At 41.0% G+C, this 24986-nt stretch overlaps 1 protein-coding gene across 1 annotated transcript in view; it reads left to right on the top strand.

The window, feature by feature from the left end:
- The window catches only part of ltn1 (listerin E3 ubiquitin protein ligase 1), a 122375-nt gene that overhangs the window by 86179 nt on the left and 11210 nt on the right, over positions 1-24986 (top strand). Inside the window, exons 19-25 of the mRNA XM_067992747.1 lie at positions 1009-1151; positions 6231-6378; positions 9272-9416; positions 11401-11614; positions 16890-17127; positions 22692-22772; positions 23549-23735. Of these exons, the coding sequence (XP_067848848.1) occupies positions 1009-1151; positions 6231-6378; positions 9272-9416; positions 11401-11614; positions 16890-17127; positions 22692-22772; positions 23549-23735 (1156 nt within the window). The remainder of the gene's footprint in view (positions 1-1008; positions 1152-6230; positions 6379-9271; positions 9417-11400; positions 11615-16889; positions 17128-22691; positions 22773-23548; positions 23736-24986) is intronic.

Here is a 24986-nt window from a genome sequence, read left to right as displayed (position 1 = left end):
TATTAAGTCTTGTAAACAATTTTACAACACCAAGTTATAGTCCAGCAATTTTATTTTAAATTCACAAGCTTTCGGAGATTTTCTCCTTCCTCAGGCAAATGTTAAACATTTTATTAAGACATATTAAGTCTTGCACATGCAGCATTTCTTGTAATAGTAACACCTATTTCCAGTAACCTCTTTCCTGATGAGCCTATTTCCAGTATGCTATTATTGTCACACTAATGTATTGCTATTGATTTTACTTACTTCTGCTTGAGCCCTCCACACTTGGACCAGAATTTTCCTCCGCAATCCTGTCTGATCTGGGCAGGATTTTGATGAAGAAGGGGGGAATATTTGGACGTGGGTGCCTGCTTTGCCTCAATGCCCTAACTGGGATTTCCCTTCTCCTGCCAGGATTGCTGCTGGCTGATCCTTCCCCACCCGCTGCATGCAAATAGGGTGGTAGGGGTGGGGAGGGGGTGGAGAGGAGGCATTGGCAAGGCCTAGGTTCCCAGTGAATTTCCTCCTTATGCCCCAGGTGTTGCCACTTTCTGGGGCTATGATGGGGAAATTGGTGGTTGTAGGCCCCAGGAAGCATTAGTAACAAACTTGGGTTCCCCCAATGAAGAGTGCCTTGTATTGGCGTGTTCTCCCTTCATTCTTGCCCCTAAAGGATGCCATTGTTCCAATCTTTGGGTGCTTCTGCCCCTTTAACTGCCTTGCTGCTCCTGGTCCCACTTCAGCATTGCTAGGATTTTGTGGCTGGGAAATGGTGGACTCCTTCCTGGCCAAGAGCCCACTGTGTATACAGGATGAACTCCAACTTAGGAAACTGGGTCAGGGTTATGGCGATGATGGAGGTGCAGGAGGAAATCCTGGCCTTGGTCTCCAATCTGGGCTTGCACTTTTGCTTACTTACCTGTGAGATCTAAAGGTCCTTCTCCAATGTAGATGGTGCTGTGGGTACCTACTGACAAATGTATTTTACAGTCCTTGTTAAACAATTTGAATTTCTGTTTCCAGATTTTTCCCTTTGACTGAGGCAAGCCTGCACACTATTCAAAGTATTGTTCCATCTCTTCTCCAGGAAGATATAGATCATCTTGTGGTGCAGTGCACTGCAAAACTTTCTACAAGCAAGGATACAGATATTACCAGTATTGATGGTCAGTGTTTTGCCTTATTTGTTTTATTACCACACTATCCTTCTTTAAAGAAAGGTCTTAGTCTTGGCTCAATGGTAGCACTTTCTGTTCTGAGTCAGAAGGTTGTTGATTCATGCTCCACTCCAGAGAATTGAGCCCCTAATCTCAGTTGACACTTCAATGCAGTTCTGAGACAGGGCTGCCTGTCATTAATATCATTGAAACTCAGTTCTGTAAAAAAACACAGTAATGGTAATATCAAGATAGATGCTAATTTTCAATTGATTTTTTAAAAGGGGTTCTTATTGTAATAGTCCCTTTTTTTTAAAACAATAAATACCTACATCTCTGTATATTAAAAGACTTACATATAGCACAGACATAGTCTGTCCACAAATCTTGCTTCCCATTGTCACAATTTTGTCGCTGTTTATCTTTTTGTTTCTCCTCTTCTGCTTCAATCTCTCTCTTTCCCTTTTCTCCCGAACTCTTTTTGCATCTTTCTCTTCTGCTACTGTCTCTCTCTCTCTCTCTCTCTCTCTCTATCAATCATATCCTCGGCTTCTATTTCTGTTTCTGCTTTTTCTTTTTTCTTTCCTTTTTTATCCTTCTTCCCCTTTGAACTACCTGCTCAACCCCTTTATCCTTCCCTCTCCCTCACTCTGTTGTTGCTGTCCTCGCCCTTAACCATCCAACCATTTCCCCCCTCACTCCCAATTGCTCTCCCCAAGTGCAAATGGCGACAGATATGATGCCCCTCACCCTCAACTGATTTCCTGCACCTCTCCCCTCCCCTCCTCACCTATACATTTCCCTCAGAGAAACTTTGTTTGCTTTCAAAATGCAAACTTTTTTTTAAAAAAGGAATTAAAATTCTTATGAGGATAAACACTGTTCCTGTGTGTCTTTGCTTCTGTGTGTGTCTCTCACTCTTTCACACACTCGCACACACGCATCGTGTTTACAAAAATCGCTCCATACAAACTGTATTTGAATAAAGTTTTTGAAATTAGGCCTCTAACTTCTCTTCAAATACTTTTGAAAAACAACTGTACATAATCTAAAAAAAAGTATTCCACCAGTTCAGCTGACTGGTGTTGGAGCATCCTGGGAAGTTAGGTACACTGCACATGCTCAGACTGCATAATCCAAATTCAGCTAACTGAGTCACAATGCGGGACGAAAATATTAAGTCCAAACCCTGGCTTTTGGGAGAGGCTAAGACCTTTAAGTAACAACTTTAATGAAGGCATTAAAAGATACAAAAGACAACTGAATGGATAAATTGGATCTTGTTATTGTGAAAGATATAATTTTTGAATTTTTGAATTTTATTTAAACTCTTATTTGGACATGGAGATTCCAGCTGCTGATAAAAAAAATGGCAGGAGAATTTTTTTTCCAGAAAGTATTTTCAGTTATTTATGGGGAAAGATAATACAGCACCACGTGATGGTTTGATAGGGGGCCATCACAGGCAAGTAATGAAATGAACACTAAAATTCCTATTAAGAGCACCACCTCCTGGCGTCACTCTGAAATTTAACAGGCATGTGCAGACATTCCAATACAGGAATCTCAATAGGAAATATTTTCATGGTAGTTTTCAATGGAACACGCGAACCACGTAAGAATTTTTATGTATCGACAGATATCTTGGCGCTTGCATTCTTCAGTAGTGCACAGATCAAAATATTGGCTAATTAAACTATATAATCAATACAACCAGGTGTCGGTATATTTGAGAAACTAAAACGAATAAGAACAAGAAGTTCTCTATCTCTGGCTTCCCCCATGACTCAGTTGATGAAGGCAATGTATAATTGAGCCACACAGATCAATAAGTCTGAGGCTCTCATCGTGGTCTGTGCTGGGGAGACAGTAGGGACACTACATTTGACCTCAGTGTCCCTTTGTAGAAGTTGGGAAACCAGCCCTGGTTCCATTCCTGTTTGCAAACCAGTGACTTCTGCTAAAAAGGGCAAATCTGAAAATCAGAAGCAGAACCTGATTTAACTGGGCCTTATCCCAGAGCGTCAGATACAAGCAGACTTTGTTAGCAGCACTGCCTGGTATTACAGGATTAGAATACAGTATTGAGCAACATAGAGCAGTTTGTCAATAATTCATTGCTTGCCAAAGGAATTTCTGCAGGGAAATGTAGAATGCATTAAACTAATGTGTTGGGTTCACTAGATAAGTTGCTAATGGAATAGATATGCCTCAAAATCATAGTCCAGAGAAAAACAAGTAATCTTTTGACCTTTCCAGTGTAGGGTGTTTTACAAAAAAGTTTGCGAGGAAATTACATAGAATTTATAGCACAGAAACATACCACTCGGCCCAACAGGTCTATGCTGGTGTTTATACTCCACATGAGCCTCCTCCCACCTTACTTCATCTCACCCTGTTGATATATCCTTCTATTCCTTAATCCCTCATGTACTTATCTAGCTTTTCCTTAAATGAATCTATGCTATTTGCCTCAACCACTCCATGTGGTAGCATGATTCACATTCTCACCACTCTGAGTTTCTCCTGAATTCCTTATTGGATTTCTTAGTGACTTATATTTATGGCCCCCAGTTTTGAATTCCCCCACAAGTGGAGACATCTTCTCTACATCTACCCTATCAAACTCCTTCATAAATTTTAAGATCTCTATCGGGTCACCTTTCGGTCTTTTTTCTAGAGAAAAGAGCCCCAGCCTGTTCAGTCTTTTATGATAGTTGTACCCTCTCAATTCTGGTATCATTCTTGTAAATATTTTTTGCACTTTATATGTTTTTTGTAATATAGAGACCAGAACTGTGCACAGTACTCCCAAGTGTGATCTAACCAAGGTTTCATACAAGTTTAACAAAACCTCTCTGCTTTTGAATTCTGTTCCTCTATAAATGAAACCCAGTGCTTTGTTTGCATTTTTTTAGACTTTGTTAACCTGCGTTGCTACTCTTAATAATTTGTGAATATGTACCCCTAGATCCCTTTGCGCCTCTACCCCATTTAGACTCCTATTTTCCAAGAAGTAGGTGGCCTTCTTATTCCTCCTACCAAAATGCACCACCTCACTCTTATCAATATTCACACTCCCGTTCTGCAAGTTTGTTAATGTCGTCTTGTATTTTGTCGCAGCCTTCCTCAGTATTAACTATACTCCCCAATTTGGAGTCATCTGCAAATTTTGATATAGTACTTCCAATTCCTGAGTCCAAATCATATATGTAAATGGTGAACAACAGTGGTCCCAGCACCTATCCATGCTTGAGTAACTACCTTTAATCCCTAGTCTCTGTTTTCTGTTTTGTAGCCAGTTTGCTATCCATTCTGCAACTTGTCCGCTGACTCCACCTTAATCATGAGTCTAACATATGTGGTACCTTATCGAAGGCCTTTTGAAAGTCCATGTATATTGCATCTATTACCCTTGTCTACTCTTTCTGTTACTTCTTCAAAGAATTCATTAAAGTTGGTTAAACATGACCTTCCCTTTTGAAATCCATGTTGACTATTCTTTATTATATTTTCAGTTTCTAGATGTTTTTCTATTACATCTTTGAGTAAAGATTCTGGTATCTTTCTTACCATTGACGTTAAGCTAAATGGTCTGTAGCCCCCTGGATTTGTTCTATCTCTCTTTTTAAATATAGGAATAACATTAGCTGTCTACCAGTCCTCTGGCACAATTCCCTTTTCTATTGAATTTCAGTATACAATAGTGCCTCTGCTATTTCTTCCCTAGCTTCTTTTAGTATGCGCAGATGCAATCCATCCGGACATGGGGTGTTATCCTCTTTAAGTTTGTATAGTTTATCAATTATCTCCTTCCTTTCTTTCTTAAATGCCTCGATCTTTTTTGATCTCTTCTTCTAATGTCGTGTCCACCTTGTTAGTCTCCCTGGTAAATACTGAGGCAAATCTGAATTTTCCTTTTGTTATTTGTGTCGGTAGCATACTTTACTATTTCCTTTTATATTCTTCGATAATTTCATTTCATAGTTCCTCTTTTCCTTCCTAATTGTTTTTTTGACTTCTTTCCTAATCGCTTCATATTCCTTTTTATTGTCTCCTTTATTGTATGCCTTTTTCTATAGTTTCAATTTTACCCTTATCTCTTTGTTCATCCATGGTGCTTTATTATTGGCTAGTTTGTTGTTTTTTTAGCGGAATGTATTTCTCCTGAACCCTTTTGATCACCTTTTTAAATATTTCCCACAGCTGTTCTATCCCTTTGTTTGTCAATATTTTTTTCCAAAGAGATAGAACAGCTGTGGGAAATATTTAAAAAGGTGATCAAAAAGGTTCAGGAGAAATACATTCTGCTTGCCTTCCCTAGTTCCATCCTCATTCCCCTCATAATTAGCTTTTTTCCAAACTATTACTTTGGTCTTACTTGTGTGTCTCTCTCAATCATTATCTTAAACTTTATTATGTTGTGATCGCTATTGCCTAGATGTTCCCAAAGACATTTCTCTTAACTGGTTCATTTCTTATTACTAGATCTGGCAGTGATTCCTCTCTTGTCGGGCTTTTTATGTACTGGGTAAGAAAGGAGTCCTGTACACACTGTAAAAACTCCATTTTCTTTTCCCCTTTCACTACCTCTTGTCAGTTTATTTGGGGGTAGTTGAAATCGCCCATGATTATCATTCTATGTCTTTTACTCATTTTATAGATTTGCCTACATATTTCTCCCTTCACTTCCCTTCCACTATTAGGCGGTCTGTAGTATACCCCTATTAGCGTGATCGATCCCTCTCTCGCGATGCTCTGCCGTGCTTTTTTTGAAGTATTCCGGGGGTCACTCTCACGATGCTCTGTAAATCTGTAATCTCATTATATTTTGTTTACTGATTGCAAAAATTTCCATAATATGAGTAACTGCCATATTCCTCCCACTTCTGAACATTCCAGTAGATTCATACTCCAAAAATGTAAGACTACCACCAGTAAAACAAAACGCCTCCAGTTGGCTGATTTTTAAATTGAGCTTTGTGCTCAGTTTCCTTCAGTGATTTAAAATAATTTTGTATTTTATTTGGTTATGAATGTGCAGATATATTTATCTGTATAAAACGTATCCTTGCATTGAATTTACAGGAGGGTTTGGAAGCCTTGTCGTTATAAATAGCTGCCTACAGAAAGGAACCAATGTGGCTGACCACATTGGGGATGACCAGTTGTTTATAGACGTGTTAAATACAATTATGGGATGGAGAAATTATGAAGAAATATTTTTGTTTGACTGGTAAGCTAATTTTCTACGTTCTTAATTGTTTCCATTTTTTTTGTTAAACACATAAATGTACTACCTGAAATCATTATTAAGTGGCTGCTCTTTCCCGTAGTAGTCAGTTTAAAAAGCTTGCCTAATGATTTAATTTTAAATTTGGCTTGTGAACAACTATTTTGCATTTCAAAAGCAATGCTTTTGATGTATATGGATTTGTTTTTCTTATAGAATATTAACAAAGCAATTGATAGTGAAGGAACTCTACAGATGCTGAATTGAACTAACTGGGATGTTAGTATGTTCAGGGAACGTGTAGCATTTAGTGAGAAACCTCACGTAAAGTAGATGGAACGTATTTCAACATCAGTGTCAAACTGGGAAAATTGAGTCACCAAGTGCTGCACAGATACAGGTCCTGTAATGGCTTTGTGTTTTCCTGGCAAAAATTGAATTGGCAGGGTTTCACTTTTACCAACAAATGCTGTTCCTGATCACTAATCACTGATATCCATCTCTATAGAGCATGTATGGTTAGAAAACTATTGAATCTAATGTCATGGATAGCTTGATGTTGAAGTATAGTTTTGCTATTCATCCACAACACGCCAATAATTTTAATAAGAATATAAGAAAGCATGGAAGGAGAAAATTAAATCTGCTCTTTACATACACCATGTAAAATCTGTCATATTTAATCTCGATGTGGAGATGCCGGTGATGGACTGGGGTTGACAATTGTAGACAATTTTACAACACCAAGTCATAGTCCAACAATTTTATTTGAAATTCACAAGCTTTCGGAGGCTTCCTTCTTCGAAGGAGGAAGCCTCCGAAAGCTTGTGAATTTCAAATAAAATTGTTGGACTATGACTTGGTGTTGTAAAATTGTTTACAATATTTAATCTCCTAATGGAACTTTATATAATTTCAAAGTGCTTCATCCATTAGATTACTGTTAATGTAAAGTGACTGTTGTCATGTTGGCAAATGCAACAGCTATTCTGTGCCACCAATATCCTACAACTGGGAATGAACTGACTGACTAATTTGTTTGTTTTTTGATGATTTTGGTCGAGGAAGGCTGGGGACACCTGGTGAGCTCCCTACTCCTTCTCAAATAGAGCCTTGGGATCTTTAATGTCCACTTGAGAAGACTAACAGAACCTCAATTTAGTTTCTCATCCAAATGATGGCACCTCCAACAGTGTCAGCCTAGATTATGTCCATAAGTATCTGACCCAGAGACGAGATTAGTACCAGTATATAGATTATATAGGTCACAGAGAAAGCAACGTCTCAAACAACCCATAAAGACGATGGAAAAATAGTGCTTGATTACCAGGCCAAAAGAGCCACATTGGCCAACATCCAGAGTAGGCATTCATGCACTCACAAGGTTCAGAAAATGAATATCCTTTCAGAACCATAAAATCTGCAAATTTTTTTAGTAGAAAATATAAAAGAACAGCTGTTTAGGTGAATAGAGTTGTTTGTGAACAATATATGCATGGAGTGGGCTAAGGAGAAATCCAATAGAAAGAATAAACTGAATGTTTGTTGGCCTTGATATTGTACCTATTTATTTGCCATCACAGTGGATCTCCGAGCTTTCAACTGAGGATTTAAAAATGTGAACTTCCTCCTTTTTTACTTTTTCCTATGTTCCGTTCTATTTTAAAATTGTTTTTCTCCCTTCCTTTAAACTAACACTGAGGGAGACATAGAACAGAGACAAGGTGCTCCTTTACATAGAGGATGGAAAACTGGATGGTTATTCAACCCAAGTTGTTCTCATGCATTCCTGCCTCTTGGTAAAGAACAGCATTGATAGAGGTTTTGCAACTGTTTTTCAACCCACCCTCTAGGCTAGGGAATGGTGCAAGAAATGATAGAAATGTTTTTAAATGAGAAAATTCCATGCCAAAAAACACAATTTTTCTGTGGTATCTACTTGGCTGTAAACAGTGCATCCACAAGGAGAGTCTAGTTACAGTGCACAAAACCAAATTAAACTGATGACCAATTTGATAAATCAATATAAAGTTACATAAGCTACAATTGTAAAAAGATTAGCCACATGTTGGTAGTGCCAACATACTGTTCTATGAATGTGAAGGATATGCATTTGTACCGTGATTTCTTCTACTTTTGATTTTTGTGACCTCAGTAAGGTCACTGTTGGATACTGGTTAGGTGCTTGCCCCGAAGAAAAGGGAAAATCGGATGGTCAGTCATCCAGGCCGCTTTCCCATATCTCCTTGTAGCAGGCGGGAGAGTGGCAATGGCAGAGGCCTGAAAGCAGGTTATCAGCCTTTCTACTAAGAATGATGTATGTCACACGAGTCGACTCAGCCTGTATTCACTCGAGTGTAGAAGAATGAGAGGGGATCTCATTGAAACATATAAAATTCTGACAGGGCTAGACAGACTGGATGCAGGGAGGATGTCCCCCCTGGCTGGGGGGTCCAGAACGAGGGGTCACAGTCTCAGGATACGGGGAAGGACGTTTAGGACTGAGATGAGGAGAAATTTCTTCACTGAGGGTTGTGAACCTGTGGAATTCTCTACCACAGGAGGCTGTGGAGGCCAAGTCACTGAATATATTTAAGAAGGAGATAGATAGATTTCTGGACACAAAAGGCATCAAGGGGTATGGGGAGAGAGCGGGAATATGGTATTGAGATAGAGGATCAGCCGTGATCATATTGAATGGTGGAGCAGGCTCAAAGGGCCAAATGGTCTACTCCTGCTCCTATTTTCTATGTTTCTATGAGTCTACCCTTCCTGATATTTGGATGTAAAGTATGATCTAATCATTTTAAAATGTTATATGGAGGAACTTTGACTGTGGCTTAAATCTTTTAATAGAGTTTTTGTAGACTTTTTAACATCTCTGATTTCTCTCCAGCAATTTAAAAAAACTTGAACCTAATCTGCTTGGAATCAATGTGGAAATTCTACGCTTTCTGCGATTGTTGATCAAGCATTTACCAACTTCAGTAACGAATGAACAGTGGGACTTCATCATGTGCTCCATTTTGACGTGGTTGGAGGTGAGGTCTAGAACAAGGAAACTGACTGCTTCTCTGAAAAGAAAATGGTGACATTATTAGTCCATTTAAAAGGGCTATAACAAAATATATGGCTTGTGCCTTGGATATTATTAGCCCCTTAGTAACTGCCAGGAAGACTTCGATAAACATTCAGTTTGACTGAATGCTGTTAAATGATGTCAGCAAGCAGAAGGAATAGCAAATCAACAATTGATTTGATTGAAGTATTAAGGCAAATACAATGGTCGATTTTTTTGAGGGTTATCTCATTTCCTGTGAGGGCATGCCTCCTCTTTCCCCAAGCTGCCATCAGCAGTGCTTTTGGCTGGATGTCGAGCAGGGCAGGGCAGCATGAGTGCAGTTTAGTGGAGATACTGCATCTAACTTTCTCTTCCTGCTGCAAACATCTGACATATCCATGCAGCATGACTAAAACTGGGGATTGAGCAGGTGCAGGGGATGGTTGTTGAACTTGTACCTCACCACTCTAGTGTCCTGTTTTAGAGCTCCAAAATTGTGATTAAACATTAATTGTTAACTATGACTACCTGATGTAGCTATTCTGCCTCCTCCCCCCACCCACCCCCCACTGGATTTCACTACATTCAGACTCAATTATGTTGCTTCTCTCACCATATTAAAATCAAGGGGAAGGCAAAAAATTTCATGTGTGCATTAGCATGCTGTGTGCAGCTCCCCCCCACTCATGCACTTAAACTTATGATAATATGTGACAATATGACTACAATGAAAGCTAACACAAAGGGTGTGAAACAGTTCCAGGAGGCAAGAGAGCCGGCTTCTGCCAGTCCCGGCGGCTCTGCCGTGGTGCCAGTCCCGGCGGCTCTGTTCATCAGTACATATAGTGCCAGGACCTCAATTTTGTCAAAACAGAATAAGTAAATCCAAGTGGATTTAATTTATTCAGATTTGAATAAATCTCTGATGTGTTTTTCCTCTCACTGATTTAACTAGTTTATGATGGTGAGCACAGCCTTCATATCTGTGAAGAGATTAATGTAACATTGCATTTCCTGTGATTTGACATCTCTGACGAAATGGAACATTTATAATAGTTATCTTTTTGAATGATAAGGTCTGCTGTATTGCTGGAGGGTTCAGCTATCTTTCAAATCCTATTTAGAATCTTGCGTTTAAATACATTGGATAGATTCAGGCATAAAACCGCCCATTATAGAAATTGGACGATTTTAATTTCCATTCAAGTCAATGGAAATAAAAATCAGGTGGTTCCTATAATGGGCAGCCAATCCGCAAGAACAGTGTTACACCCATGCGACAAATTGAAAATCTATCCCTATCACTGCTAAGGCTCTATATAAAATTATTGTCTTAACTCTGCTACTAATTCTAATGGGCACTAAATTGTCAAGTTTTACTTCGAGAGGCTATAGGATGGACGATTTTGGAAGATGGAAAAATGTTACATTGGTGCATTAGGGATGCTGTTCTGAGGCTGGGTCAGCACAGAAGGAACTTTACGCTGCAGCTAACCTTGCTAAGCTTACCATAGGAATATTTGATGCTGAGCGCCGAAATGGATATGTGTTTTGTTTCTAACTGCTAATATCCCTCACCTTGAGCATAAAATTGAGATAAAACATTGACTGCTCTGGAATTTTAAAATTTTTAAGGGGAAAACTATTTTTTTTTTGTTAATATATAGTCACAGTAAATTCACAATTAATTCAGAAGAGGAAAGATGTTTGTTTTACAAGAGCCATTCATTGTATTAATAGTCAGTATACAGTATGTAAAATAAAACACTATCTCCTGTTAAATGCTCTACCTTTTTCCCCTTTCTATTTTGCCACTGTCACTTTCTGGACACGCAATGTGTTTAACTGGTAAATGTCTCTCGTACTTTATTCTTCCCAGAATTTAAGGTTTTACGTGCAAGTTGATTCGAATGACAGTTTACCATATTGTACTAATTTAAAAATGTTTTGCATTTTTGTTTCAGACTGTTAGTGAAACAGTTTCACTTGATTCCAAGCCCCTGGTGCTGCATTTTGTTTGTCAGAGTTGTGGCATGCTATCAGACCTTAGCTACATGTTTCAGACATTAACACCAGAAATAAGTAAGACTCTTCCCACTAACCTTCTGAGTGAATGGAACAACTTCTTTGTAGAAGGAGCCTATGGCCAGCTGTTACCGCTGTTTTTAAAAATTGCAGGTAAGGACATGCACTCGTGTTTCTGAACTTCATTGGCTGGACTCAAAACATTTTAGTCAACAAATGCACAATAGCTTCAGTAATATAAGTATTGTATGTACTGGATGGAGGATTACTTCATTCTTCCCTATCTAATCACTTTCCATGTATTGCAAGAATGAGAGTATGTTGCCAGTGTGGAGTATCAGCAAAGATGTAGTCTTTTTAAGATGGTTTTGATATCAATCATGCAAGTAATCCTTCCTTTGTTAATATATATTCACAATAAATTTGTAATTCAGAAGAGGAAAAATGTTTGTTTTGCAAGGGTCATTCATTGTATTAATAGACATTATACAGTATGTAAAAAAAAAACACTACCTCCTGCTAATAAAACGCCTTGCCATGGCGCTCTCACATGATTTTTTCCCCCCATTTTTAGCATCGTGATCAAAAAAGTTCAAAATGGACACACTCTCAAGGGCACTTATTTCCAGGTGTAAGGAAAGTGTTGCCAGTACAAGATATTCACGTCAGCCTAATTTTTCCCTCAGAAAATTGGTTTTTTGTTAAGCAGTATAGTGAAAGAGTTTTTTTTCCTGTTTCTGTCGTGTATACCTTTTTATTTTCTTAGATTCTCCCCATCTCCCCTAAAGGTGTTGACTCCTTATGGGGGTAGGGTTCCATGGGTGCCTTACTATCTAAGTGAATATTATTCACATGAATCTTGACTTTTGGCTAGCTTTATGACCATGGCTGAAATATAACCAGGTTTCAATCCTGTACTCAACTGACATCAACCATGTGCAGCATTTATTACTGGACAGTGATCAAGTGTGAGAACCCTGTCAGACTTTCCCCCCCCCCCCCCAGCATAGTAAAGCTAATTACAGCACCTCTTTCTCTCTGGAGGAGATCAGTTAACTAAGCAATATGAAGGATTAAACCTGGAACCTTCCGGGTCTGTATGGCTCAGTTGCTTAATATGTAAACTTACTGACCTATCGGTGGAGCCGGAGAGAAATGTTTCTAATGAAGCACGTTGTTAAAGCAAAATTAAATCTTGGTGCAAATAATCTGAAGCTGGTATCTGAGATAGATGGTATTTTGATTCAAAAAAATATCTTTAGTGGGTCACTAAACTGTCTTTCAGTTGCAAGGCAGTGAAAGAACTAACTTGCATTATGTAGCACCTTTCAGGACGTCCGAAAGTGTTTTACAGCCAATTATGTACTTTTTGTGGTTAAACGGAGCCTCAGTTTGACGTCTCATCTGAAAGAGTGAGCAGTGTCTGGATGCTTCCCTAAAAATTGAGTTACCTGTACCTCTGTCACGTAACTGCCAGTGACCAGTTATAGAATAGCAGTAGTAAAAGGCTGCAAATAGGTCACCTGTCCAGTTTATTGGTTGGGAAATGCCGTGTTGGTGGAAAGAGGGAGCATCAAAAGGAGAAGATCTAGAAAGCATTGCATCTTTACTTTGCTGGCACTTTTACTTTGCATGCTTTTTATGTGTGACCAACTGTCATTTCAGAGAGTTGTGAGGATGTGGAATTTACTTCCAGGGTTAATGGTTGGGGCAGAAACTATATCAACATTGAAAATTATGTGGATGAAGGAAATGGGGATGAAGGGATATGGGAACAGGGTGGGTAAATGTGATTAGAACTATTTGCTCGCATGTAGGGTAAACGCTGCCATGGACTAATTGGACTAAATGGCATGTTTCCGTGTTGTAATTTCTATGTTTTTTTTCCTGTACTATGTAATGAAAACTGCAGGGGCTTTGCAAGTGTGAAAATTTGGGGGAAATTCAATTGATTCTAAAACTCGAATCACTGCATTATAAAGGCCCATTGACAAAGTTTAAATTATTCTTATAATTGAAATATAGTATTTAAAATAAAAAGAATAGAAAACCTAGGAGATGCTTTGTACTTAATCTGGAATGAAATACAAGAGGCTGGAATCTCCAAGGGAGTTGTGTTTTTTCTTGAGGGTGGTTAGTTTATGGAATAAATTACAACTAATGCTTCAAAGCCTGGATTTGGTAGACTTAATTAAAGAGCTGGACGGGTTTTTTATTGAAGAAGAATTTGAAATGTACAATCTTTGTATGGCCAAAGGTTATAATTACTCAGTGTTCCAATTTCCCAGCAGGTTTGTCCCAGTTTTTTTTTTCATTTATTGGAAACTAATAACGCTGCACTTGCTTGCGCTATAAGTCCGAACTCCTCAGGTTGGTGTGCTTAATGCACCTCACTTCTGCTTGCTACACATCATTCCTTTAAATGTTGTGTGCAATTACTGTGCACATGTCCTATTGTCTATAAGAGTGAGCACAGTAATGGCAAGATTTGTAGACAGTCAGTGTCCTGTATTACGGGGCACACATTCTATTCTTTCCCACACAACTGTCTAAACTGATGCTAGCTTCTACCAATGAGGATACTTTGCATGACTTTGAGTGTTAACCCCTTACGTGCTGATCTTAAAAGTACAGAAATATACAAGATTAAAAATTTGACCCAGGCTACAGTCCATTGTGCTACAATATGTAATTTTTTTTTAAATTGAGAAACCAAAGAAAAAAGCCAAGGCTGTTTTCAGAGAGAGAGGGCAGTAGAAGCATGTATGAACTTTGCAGCCAACATCAAAAAGACTATCTTTGTTTTAAAAGCCAGAGTCAGGTTAGCCAGGTAGAGTCAAGCTAGTGCGTTTATAGCAACTGACCTTCTGGTTTATGATCCATGTTTAGAGAGAGAGCAAGCTGCATTTTTGTTGATTTTATATATCAAGGAGTGTAAGAAAATGCATCTCACAGTATTAGTATGTGTACTGTTCGTTCTTCTGTCTTATTTAAATAAAACCACTTGTTGATTCAAACCCAGGGCTTGATTTTCAGACGTCCGAGATGGCGGGTTCATGGTGGGGGAGCTCCGAAAATTGGGGATTCCCAGGGCGGGTCCGGAGCCCGGCTCCAACCCGCCCACTTCCGGGTTCCCCAGTGACTTGCTTAGATGCGCGCGCAGCCCCCACATGCGGGACTCCTGCCGGCAATTAAAGCTGCTGGGATCCCACTTAAACCAATTAATTAGATAGTTCAGGTCATTTGCAGACCTGATTTGTGGGATATTATAGGAGGGGTGGGATTTTCAACTCAACTGAGCGTGTTTCCCGTATTGGGGAAAGCACTCCCAGTTGAAATGGACATGTTGCAGCCAGCAGCTTGTGGCAGCTGCAGAGGTCCATTTGACAGGTGTGGGGGGGGTGATGGGAGACCCTCACTCATTGCAGGAGGCCACTCTGTCACTTGGGACAAAGTTTGGCCTTCACCATCCTCCTCCCAACACAAAAAATCACCAACTTGCAACCTCAACCCCGGTGTGCAGACACATTTACCTACCTTGCAGACCCCCTCAAACGTACATCTTCCGGATGGGGGCCACCATAGTTGCAGTCATGACCTCCTCGGAGGACGAACAGCATCACCGGCCACGCCGTCCACCTCTGACACGTGGAACTCCACAACACAGTGCTGTGACACATCCACCTGCACAGGAGGGAGGGCAACCGCAGAGAGAGATGTGTCGCAGAAGGCACTACCCTCACCACAGGGTTTACAGACCGAGGCTCAGCTTCCTGGACCTCTGAGCAGCACTGCACACGGAGGCTCAGAGTCACTCAACACGTAGTCGTGGACATCTGCAGCCTCCTTCATACCGAGCTGCTCCCGGTTGGCCCGAGCACCATCTTCTTACCTGTCACTGTCAAAAGTCACCACTGCCCTCAACAACTTCTCCTCCGCATCTTTCCAGGGTGCCACCGGGGACATCACCGACAACTCTCAGTCGTCTGCACAAAAGAGCCCTGCAAATACACCTACACCCACTCTGCAGTGACATAATGGGTGGCATTAGGTGTAGGTCTTCATTGTGATCCTCAGGAAAGGGCATTATTGCACAAACCAGACAAGATTTGCAAAGACGTGGCAGTAGTGGTGACAATATAATATGTAATGTGAGTCGATCAGAAATCAAATATAAGTAAAAACCATGACAAACCCTCAAACACCCTTGTGCATCCCCTTCATGCTCACGACACGTTTGCCTTACGCTTCCTATTATAAATATGTGATGCATGCCCTGAGGCTGCAGCACAGGTAGTGGCAGGTTGGGTGAGGCTAACCCATGAAAGAGATGCATGAGAGGGTGAGTATGAGACAGAGCCATGAGATTGTATGAGGATTGGGTTGAGTGGTAGTGGTGGGATGAGTACTGGCGAGGTGAGTAAGTGCAGGTAAGATGAGGATGAGCTTTGAGTGGGTGTGAGGAGTGATGTGATAGAGTAGTGTTGGCAGTGCAGAAGGAGATGTGAGGTGGGGGCTGTGATGTGGCAGATGGAGTGTAGGGGAATGAGTAAGTGTACTCACTTCGGCTGACCTACTTAGGTCTTTGAAGTGCCTCCTGCACTGTAAGCAGGTGCTTGATATGTTGGTGGTGCAGGTGACCTCCTCTGCCACCTCGAGCCAGGCCTTCGTGGTGGCAGAGGCAGGCCGCTTCCTCCCGCCTGCCGGGAGGAAGATCTCTGTCCTCCTCCTCACTCCATCCAGTAGGACCTGGAGTGAGGCTTCATTAAACCTTGGAGCAGCCTTCCCCCTGGGCTGCTCCATGCTGTAATTTTGGCTCCTTTCTGCAGCATCAGTCAGTGGAGGACTGCCCCTTTAAATGGGGCTCCTCCAGCTGACAGCCTATGATGCGGCTGCGCAGTCTGCCCGCTGCACAGCTTTCCATCGTGAAACCCGGAAGCCAAGGTGAGTGCCCTCAATTAGGCTGCGATCGTGTGCGGAGCACCCCGAATTCACTGGGTGCGTTACCCACGCACCCAGTCGACCCCCCCTGCTGGCAACCCGCCTTCCTCCTAAAATTGAGCCCCCTGTGTCTCAAGTCGGTAAGAGTGTTTATCCAGTGCAACGTCTGTAGAGAAAGGAGAATTCACATGATGGCATGTGATGCATTTCAGCAGCCGGTGTGTGTAAATAAGGATTTTCTGTTATGATTCCTGGGTCACACTATCGTTTATCTTAAATATTGAACAGAAAAAGTTGCATTCTGGATCATAGGTTCAGTATCACTGGTCACTCCTGTAGCTGGACCTTGCATCCCCTGAGAAAACACGCCGTATATCTTATCTCTTCATACAGTAGAATGTTGTGTTTAAGGTATTGTAGGAGAAAATCAATTTACAAGGTCCACTTTCTCAAAATACATCTAACTTTTTTTTTAATGTCTCTACAGCTGAATTCAAAGGAACCATTCTTCTCCCCTCGTCGATGTGTCTGTTAACAGCCTTAGGTGAAGCTTCTGCACTTATTCCATTGAAGCAGCTGATGAATCACAGTCTGCCTGCTAAGTTCATTGCTGGTCAGAAAACTAATTTACCTGATAAACTTCAGTCAGTTTTGAACACATTGGCTCCGTTGCTGCTGTGCAAGGCTAGGCCTGTGCAAATTACAGCCTACCATATATTACACAAGTAAGAAAATTAACAGAAATATCTAAGACTAAAATATAGGAATTATGGGGTAATGGTCATCTTTACCACCTGTAATCCTGGACTGCTAAGATAACCCCCGGCTTCTCTTCACCACAAGCTGTTCTCTTAAACCCCTCTTCCCTGCCTCCTCCACCCTCACCTCCACCAACAAATGCGAGGAGCTCATGGACTTCTTTGTCACTAAGATTGGAACCATCCATTCAGCTGCCTTTGCCGCTTCCCTCCCTTCCCCTAGCCCACCAACCCAAACTTCCCCTAAGGTTCCCCCATGTCCTAGCCCTCATCTCACATCTTTCTCTTGTTTCTCTCCGATCTCTCCTCATGCCCTCTCCGAGCTCATCTTGACCATGAGACCTACCTCCTGCTCCCTCGACCCTATTCCCACCAAACTGCTGACCACCCAACTTTCCTTCCTGGCCCCCATGTTAGCTGATATTGTTAACAGTTCCCTCTCCTCAGATCTCCCTCCCTTTCAAATCTGCCGTCATCGCCCCCCTCCTCAAAAACCCACCCTTGACCCTTCTGTCCTTGCAAACTACAGTCCCATCTCCAACCTCCCTTTCCTCTCCAAAGTCCTTGAACGTGTTGTCGCTTCCCAAATCTCTGCCCATCTTTCCCACAAGTCCATGTTTGAATCCCTCCAATCAGGTTTCCGCCCCTGCTGTAGTACTGAAACGGCCCTTATCAAATTCACAAATGACATCCTATGTGACTGTGACAATGGTAAACTATCCGTCTTCATCCTTCTCGACCTGTCTGCAGCCTTTGACACAGGTAACCACACCATCCTCCTCCAAAGCCTCTCCTCCATCGTCCAGCTAGGTGGGACAGCGCTCGCCTGGTTCCATTCTTATCTGTTCAGTCGTAGCGAGCGAATCATCTGCAATGGCTTCTCTTCCCGCTACCGTTACCTCTGGAGTCCCCCAAGGATCTAGCGTTGGCCCCCTCCTTTTTCTCATCTACATGCGTAGATGAGGTCGGAAGCTCATCTCAGGGTCAAATAGGACGCCAAGGTTGCGAACGGTCTGGTTCAGCATCAGAGTGAGACCAGGGAGAGGGATGGAGTCGGTGGCTAGGGAATGGAGTTTGTGGCGGGGACCGAAGACAATGGTTTCGGTCTTCCCGATATTTAGTTGGAGGAAATATCTGCTCATCCAGAATTGGATGTCTGATAAGCAGTGTGACAAATCAGAGACAGTGGAGGGGCCACTCGGCGACATCATCCGAAAACATGACGTCAGGTACCACATGAATGCTGACGACACCCAGTTCTACCTCACCTCCACCTCTCTCAACCCCTCCACTGTCTCTGATTTGTCACACTGCTTATCAGACATCCAATACTGGATGAGCAGATATTTCCTCCAACTAAATATTGGGAAGACCGAAACCATTGTCTTCGGTCCCCGCCACAAACTCCATTCCCTAGCCACCGATTCCATCCCTCTCCCTGGTCACTCTCTGATGCTGAACCAGACCGTTCGCAACCTTGGCGTCCCATTTGACCCTGAGATGAGCTTCCGACCACATATCCGCTCCATCACCAAGAGCGCCTACTTTCACCTCCGTAACATCGCCTGTCCCCACCCCTGCCTCAGCTCATCATCTGCTGCTGCAACCCTCATCCATGCCTTTGTTACCTCTAGACTTGACTATTCCAATGCTCTGCTGGCTGGCCTCCCATCTTCCACCTTCCATAAACTTGAGCTCATTCCAAACTCTGCTGCCCGTATCCTAACTCGCACCAAGTCCCGTTCACCCATCATCCCTGTGCTCGCTGACCTACATTGGCTCCCGATCTGGGAGCGTCACACTTTTAAAATTCTCATCCTTGTTTTTAAATCCCTCCGTGGCCTCACCCCTCCCTATTTTTATTACCTCCTCCAGCCCTACAACCCTCCGAGATCTTTGTGCTTCTCCAATTCTTGCCTCTTGCGCATCCCTGATTTTAATTGCTCCACCATTGGCGGCCATGCCTTCAGCTGCCTGGGTCCTAAGTTCTGGAATTCCCTTCCTAAACCACTCAGCCTCTCTACACCTCTCTTCTCCTTTAAGACCGCTCCTTAAAACCTACCTCTTTGACCAAGCTTTTGGTCACCTGTCTTGTTATCTCCTTATGTGACTCAGTGTCAAATTTTGTTTGATAATGCTCCTGTGAAGCGTCTTGATACATTTTACTATGTTAAAGGCGCTATATAAATGCAAATTGTTGTTGTCATAACATGATGGGGCAAGTCACGTACCTTTAAAGGACCTGCCTGGGTTTCATTTTATCAGTGGAATGAAAATCAGACGGGTTCTATAAAAAGCATGTGATCCGCCCCGCCAGATTACTGCCCAAGCAGTGAAGATAATCTACCCATACGTATTTTTCTGTCAGTGTTTAATCTCAGCACTACATCCAAAGAAGGGGTTTGCTGCTGTGACGTAACAGTATTCCTGCTGGCACAAATATGATTCTGTTCTAATTGAGGTTTCAATTTGCTAACTAAATTGGGATTACATGTCTATAAATATAAAAGGACTTTCTTTAACCATCTGCCATTTCTTTATTTCCCTCTTCCAATACATCCCCCAATTTGAGATTGTTTTCTCCTTTCACACTATTCTCTGAGCAAGCAATCTGAAGCAGACTTCAAGAGTTCCCAGAAATGCACAAGAGTGGTGCAGAATGACTCTCTTTTTGATTTTTCCCTCATAATGGGAAACAATTTTCTGTCACTCAGTATCTACCCAGACAGTCCATCTAAGATTGGGAACTCTGCTTGTGGGAATACCAGTGACATTGTAAGATAAAAGATTATTTCTATCCCTTTCATATCATAAGTTCAACTGTAGGGACCACCGATTACGGAGAGAGATAAACATACGTTACTTTATCAATTCAAGATTAACTTTATTACCGAAGCTGACACGGGTTATACATGGAAAGAATGACAGTAATATAGCCTTAACTTGAAGAGTGGCACTCTAGATCTCGGATTGATCAGATTCTCAGTCTTGGGAGCTGGACTGACGCATCATTTTCTGTTCCTTCTTTACCGGTGTTTCCTAGACGTCCCCTGGCGTCTACTCTTCTTCAGAATCTCTTGATTCTGGGTGCACACTTTAGCTTAGGTGTTATGCCTTCTTCATACCTCATCTCTGTTTTCATGTCTACTTCAAACAAGCTCCGGTTAATTAAGGGATAGATTGAAGTCTTCTGTAGTTATTGTTTTGTCCAATCTATTCGAGTGGTGTCCACCACAGCCCTTGGTTTGTTCCTTCTGATAATCGTCTGTTATTGTACGTGGCTTCGACATCTATTTGCTTTAAAGTCTCAGTGTTTTCTTGTGACCTTGTGACAAGCAACTTCTGCACATAGCAGACAAGCAGTCCATCATGCTTTCTGATGTTACCGACGGACCAGTACACCATCAACATGTTCCACAGGTTTGCTGTCTACCACATTTTCTTTCTTTCAAGGAACAAAAAAGCACTAAATAATGCTGTGCTAATATCTGGTGCTGTAGAATAATTTCAACAATTTTGTAGGCAGTTCAGATGCAGTTCTTCCATGCAGTCCTACATTGTAATTGAGTATATACAACATAATTTATACTTTAATATGTCCGGAGTTTGATATAGTCACATTCAGAGTTATCACTGAAGTTATGGGTGCCAGCTAAAGAAAAATAATTACAGGAGTGTGGGTAATGCAGCATTGCTAACTCCCTCTTGGTGTCACTGCTGAACTATTAGACTTTTGTGCTCTCAGCAGTATTGGCAGAAAGGCAGTGATAGTGCAGCCATGTATAAGTGCACAGTAAAATTAGTGACACAAATATAAAATTTAATGGCCCGGATTTTGCACTGAGCGGCGAACAAACGGCATCCTCATTAGATTTAAACTTATCCACAAACTATCCACGGGCTTTTGGGCTCCAACTTCCTGCAATGGGGAGCTGAGAAAAGAGCAGCATCCTCTCCCAGGCATCTGTGAACTGTGTGAGCGGGGCAAGGAACTGTGTATCCCCTTAACCAATTCAGATCGAAGCATCGTTAACAAGCCACACAGATACAGAACCAGTAAGTGTTAGTTGGAATAGTAAATTCAATATAAAATCAGTCACAGAAAGCAAAATAAAGAGAGGGTAGGAAATATGAATTAAAAGACAGATAAAAGGGACAAAGAAAAAGTCAAAAAAAATTTTAATTTAAAAAAAAAGTTTTTTCTAAATGCCCAACAGCAATTAAATTTTGAACGAATGAGACTCCACACTTGTAAAAGTAAATTTTCAGTGCCAGAGTTTGGCAGTCATTAAGAGTTAGCACGGCTTTAAAGTTTTGGTTAGACTAAAAAAACTGGACGTACCTTTTTCTGGCAAAAATATTTAGTTTCCAGCTGGGCAGGAGAGCAATTTCGCGCTGGTCCATTCATTCCAACAGGGATCCAGCTGGCGAGATCTCCTTCCCACGCAGCTTTCAGAGGAGCAGGACATCTGGTAGAGCAACGTTTAGATTTCTGCGTTTGACTGCACATGTGTGTTCACCGGAATTTGCTCTTCCATTTGGCCTGAAATAACGTTGAGCCCTGTTAGGATCACTTCAGAGCAAGTTCCGGGCCAGTGGCTCTGAAAATCCAGTGTACAGTACTTACATTTTTTCAGTTTGTTTGTATAAAGTTATTGATAGTCCTGTAGTTCATCAAGGCATTACCAGTTGAGTATGAAGCATTGTTTTTTTACTCATAATGCCAGTTTTGCAGTTATCTCAGTATCAGCTTTGAAACTAGAGAAATAATCCAGGCAGTCCCAAGAGGTAGGCTGCTTTTAATTTAATTATTTATCGTCATTCACTCTGAGAAGATGAACTTACCCAGTCTAACGCAGTAGAGTAAAATACCTGCCTGTCCTTGTACATCTTGGTCTTGTCCAGGTAGGCAAATTACAACCAATAGTTAAATTAAAAGCAGTGTGCATTTCGAGTAATTCTGAAAATTCCCATAGTTTCAAAGCTGAGGCTTGGGTGCAACATTGACCCAGTTATATGTTAAATTAAATATGGGCTTCTTGGGCTGAAGCAGAGAATTCGCTGACCATCCTTCTGTTTAACTGACTGCTATAAGTTTGAGTGAGTGGCCTACATTGCCTCATCACACAAAGTAATCCTTCCTCTGCCTAGAACACACTCTGGCAGCAGCACTGAAATCGGTAATTCACTGTGGGAAATCTCTGGGGCGGGGTCAAATTGAGTCCTACCACTCCACATGTTGATAAACCACCAATGTACGATCCCATATCATATAGGCAACAATTCATTTTAAAGAGGAACTGTTTGATTTTACATTTTAAATAAAGTGAAATAAGAACCTCGTTTTTGCAATGTTTGGCTTTGTATACTTCTGTCAAGCAGGGCAAACCTACCAACATTAACTTCCAAACAGAAGTCCGTTCTTTCTCCTTGCACCACAAGGAGGATGATGTGTTTTTAAGTAATGCAAAATCCCTGAGGATATGGTAAGAAACACTGTGGCCAATTTGCTTCTGATTTGTGACCATCAGGTTAATGCCAGAGCTGCCTGCCTTTGATGGTGAACATCTGAAATCTTATGACGACAATGGGAATGACGAAGAACATGCTTTGTAAGTAATATCCTAATTCTTTCCCTAATGAATTCTTTACAGAACTAGCTTTGACCTCCTGAATACCTTTCATTTCTCTACATTCTGCCAGTAGGTGAAAAAAAAGCTTAGACTCCTGTTATAGATGAGTATTAAATATTTCCAGCTTATTTTAGTCTACCTTAGAGCTACTTTGAACTGCTGCAAATCCTAATCATGGACTCAACTGCTGTTTGGGCTTGTTTTTGTACTGTAAATAGAACCTGCTTGCAACCAAACATTGTAATATTTCTTCACTCACAAAGTTTTACATTCCCTTCAGTTTTGTGCTCATTGTTGCCTATCAACATTGAGGATAGCCACCATATTTCTACATGAAGGATAATCCAAAGAAACCTGCAAATTAACAGGATATTTTGGCTACTTTTTTGTGAACATTGTATTAACAAAACACTTTCATAACATTTCAAGTTGACTGTCTTGGGGAGCTTTACAAAGGCATATAAGCTGCTAATCAGTTATCTGAAGACAATTTAACTCAGCATATTAGTTCTATAAAACAATGAAATATCAAGATTCAAATACCGATGAATATATGGCAGTTATAGAGCACAGGTCCATTGCATTAAGAGATGCTTCTTAATTTTCTTGTGAAAGTTTTTAATCTGGAATTGCTATTGGAATAGTCATAAATATCACCAAGATAAAGGAGGCACCATTTTGACAGTTTTGCTAAGGTAGTGGTCATGTCAGTCTTTTCCAACTATTATTTTAAGAGTTTCTTTTTTGCTCTTCAGATCACCACCTGCAGCACTTATGTCAGTAATCGTTGCTCAGGAGGAAAATTTGGAAAATATTTTCAGTAACATTTCAGTTGGAGAGTACACAACTATTGAGCCACTAAGTGAAGCTTACTATTGCATTCTGGGATACCTGCTTGCATGGAAGCTGCTTCTCGTGTTTTTCAAAGCATCACCATCTGAGGTACATATGTGTGGATTAGGGTGCCTTTTACTGCACGATGTTTTTGTCATGTTTTGTAAATGCATTATTATTGTCTATAATTACAAATCTCACATGCAACTTCTGGTAACAGAAAATTGGCACTTCACAAACTTATTTTAAAACAAAAACAAAAAAAACTGGAAACACAGCAGGTCACTCAGCATCTGTGAAGAGAACCGTCAACATTTCAGGCTCGTGCCTCGCAGGGTATGTGGCCAAAACGATGACTGTTCTCGTCACAGTTGCTGACTGACCTAGTGTGTGTTTCCAGCTTTTTTTATTTTTGTTTCAGATTTTCAGCATTTGTACTTTTTTGCTTTTTATAATTTATGTTTACTTTTGTATGCTCAAAAGCAACTGTTAGGGAAAGAAAAAGCATACCACACTTTGACCACCATTGAAGTTTTTCTGGGTGTTAGCCTGGAGATATGCTGATGTTAGTGTATTGGCAGATAAAATAATTTACACAGTTGAGAGCTTCCTGCCAGTGAAAATAAAATACTTGGGTATAAAATTGAAAATGTCCAAACAAAAGCATTGGAACATGAAGTACATTAAGGCATCAACCTTGGCTCAGTGGTAGCACTCTCGCCTCTAAGTCAGAAGATTGTGGGTTCAAGTCCCACTCCAGAGACCTGAGCACATAATCTAGTCTGACACTTCAGTGCAGCACTGAAGGAGCGCTGCACTGTCAGAGGTGCCATCTTTCAGATAAGATATTAAACCGTCTGCCCCCTCAGGTGGACATAAAAAATCACATGGTACTATTTGAAGAAGAGAAAGTGAGTTCTCCCAGTGTCCTAGTCAATATTTATCCCTCAACCAACATCACAAATCAAACAGATTATCTCATTGCTGTTTGTGGGACCTTGCTGTGAGCAACTTGGCTGCCGTGTTTCCTACAGTAAAGGGCTTTGGGATGTCCTGAGGTCGTGAAAGGCACTATATAATGTGAGTTCTTTCTTTAGTGAGTAAGAAAGATGCATTAATTCTGCTCATGGCATAGCACCAACTGATTTTAATGCGAGTTGAATTATTTTCCTAATCTTTAGCTTGAGGCTTGCCAATTCTGTGTGCACTTGTTCTATGATCACAAGTTTAAATAACTTACAACTCCATTATCTACAGTTTTTAGTATGTTAAAAAGTTTGAATTATTTCTCCTCCATCTTTTTTTCTACAATGAAAAAATGTTCATTTCCTAGCCACTCTTCATAACTCAGAATTTTAA

This window comes from Heptranchias perlo, chromosome 11 (assembly GCF_035084215.1).
Source record: "Heptranchias perlo isolate sHepPer1 chromosome 11, sHepPer1.hap1, whole genome shotgun sequence".
Lineage (NCBI taxonomy): Eukaryota > Metazoa > Chordata > Chondrichthyes > Hexanchiformes > Hexanchidae > Heptranchias > Heptranchias perlo.
The sequence above is the reverse complement of the archived record's forward strand: the minus strand, read 5'-3'. Positions and strand labels throughout refer to the sequence as shown.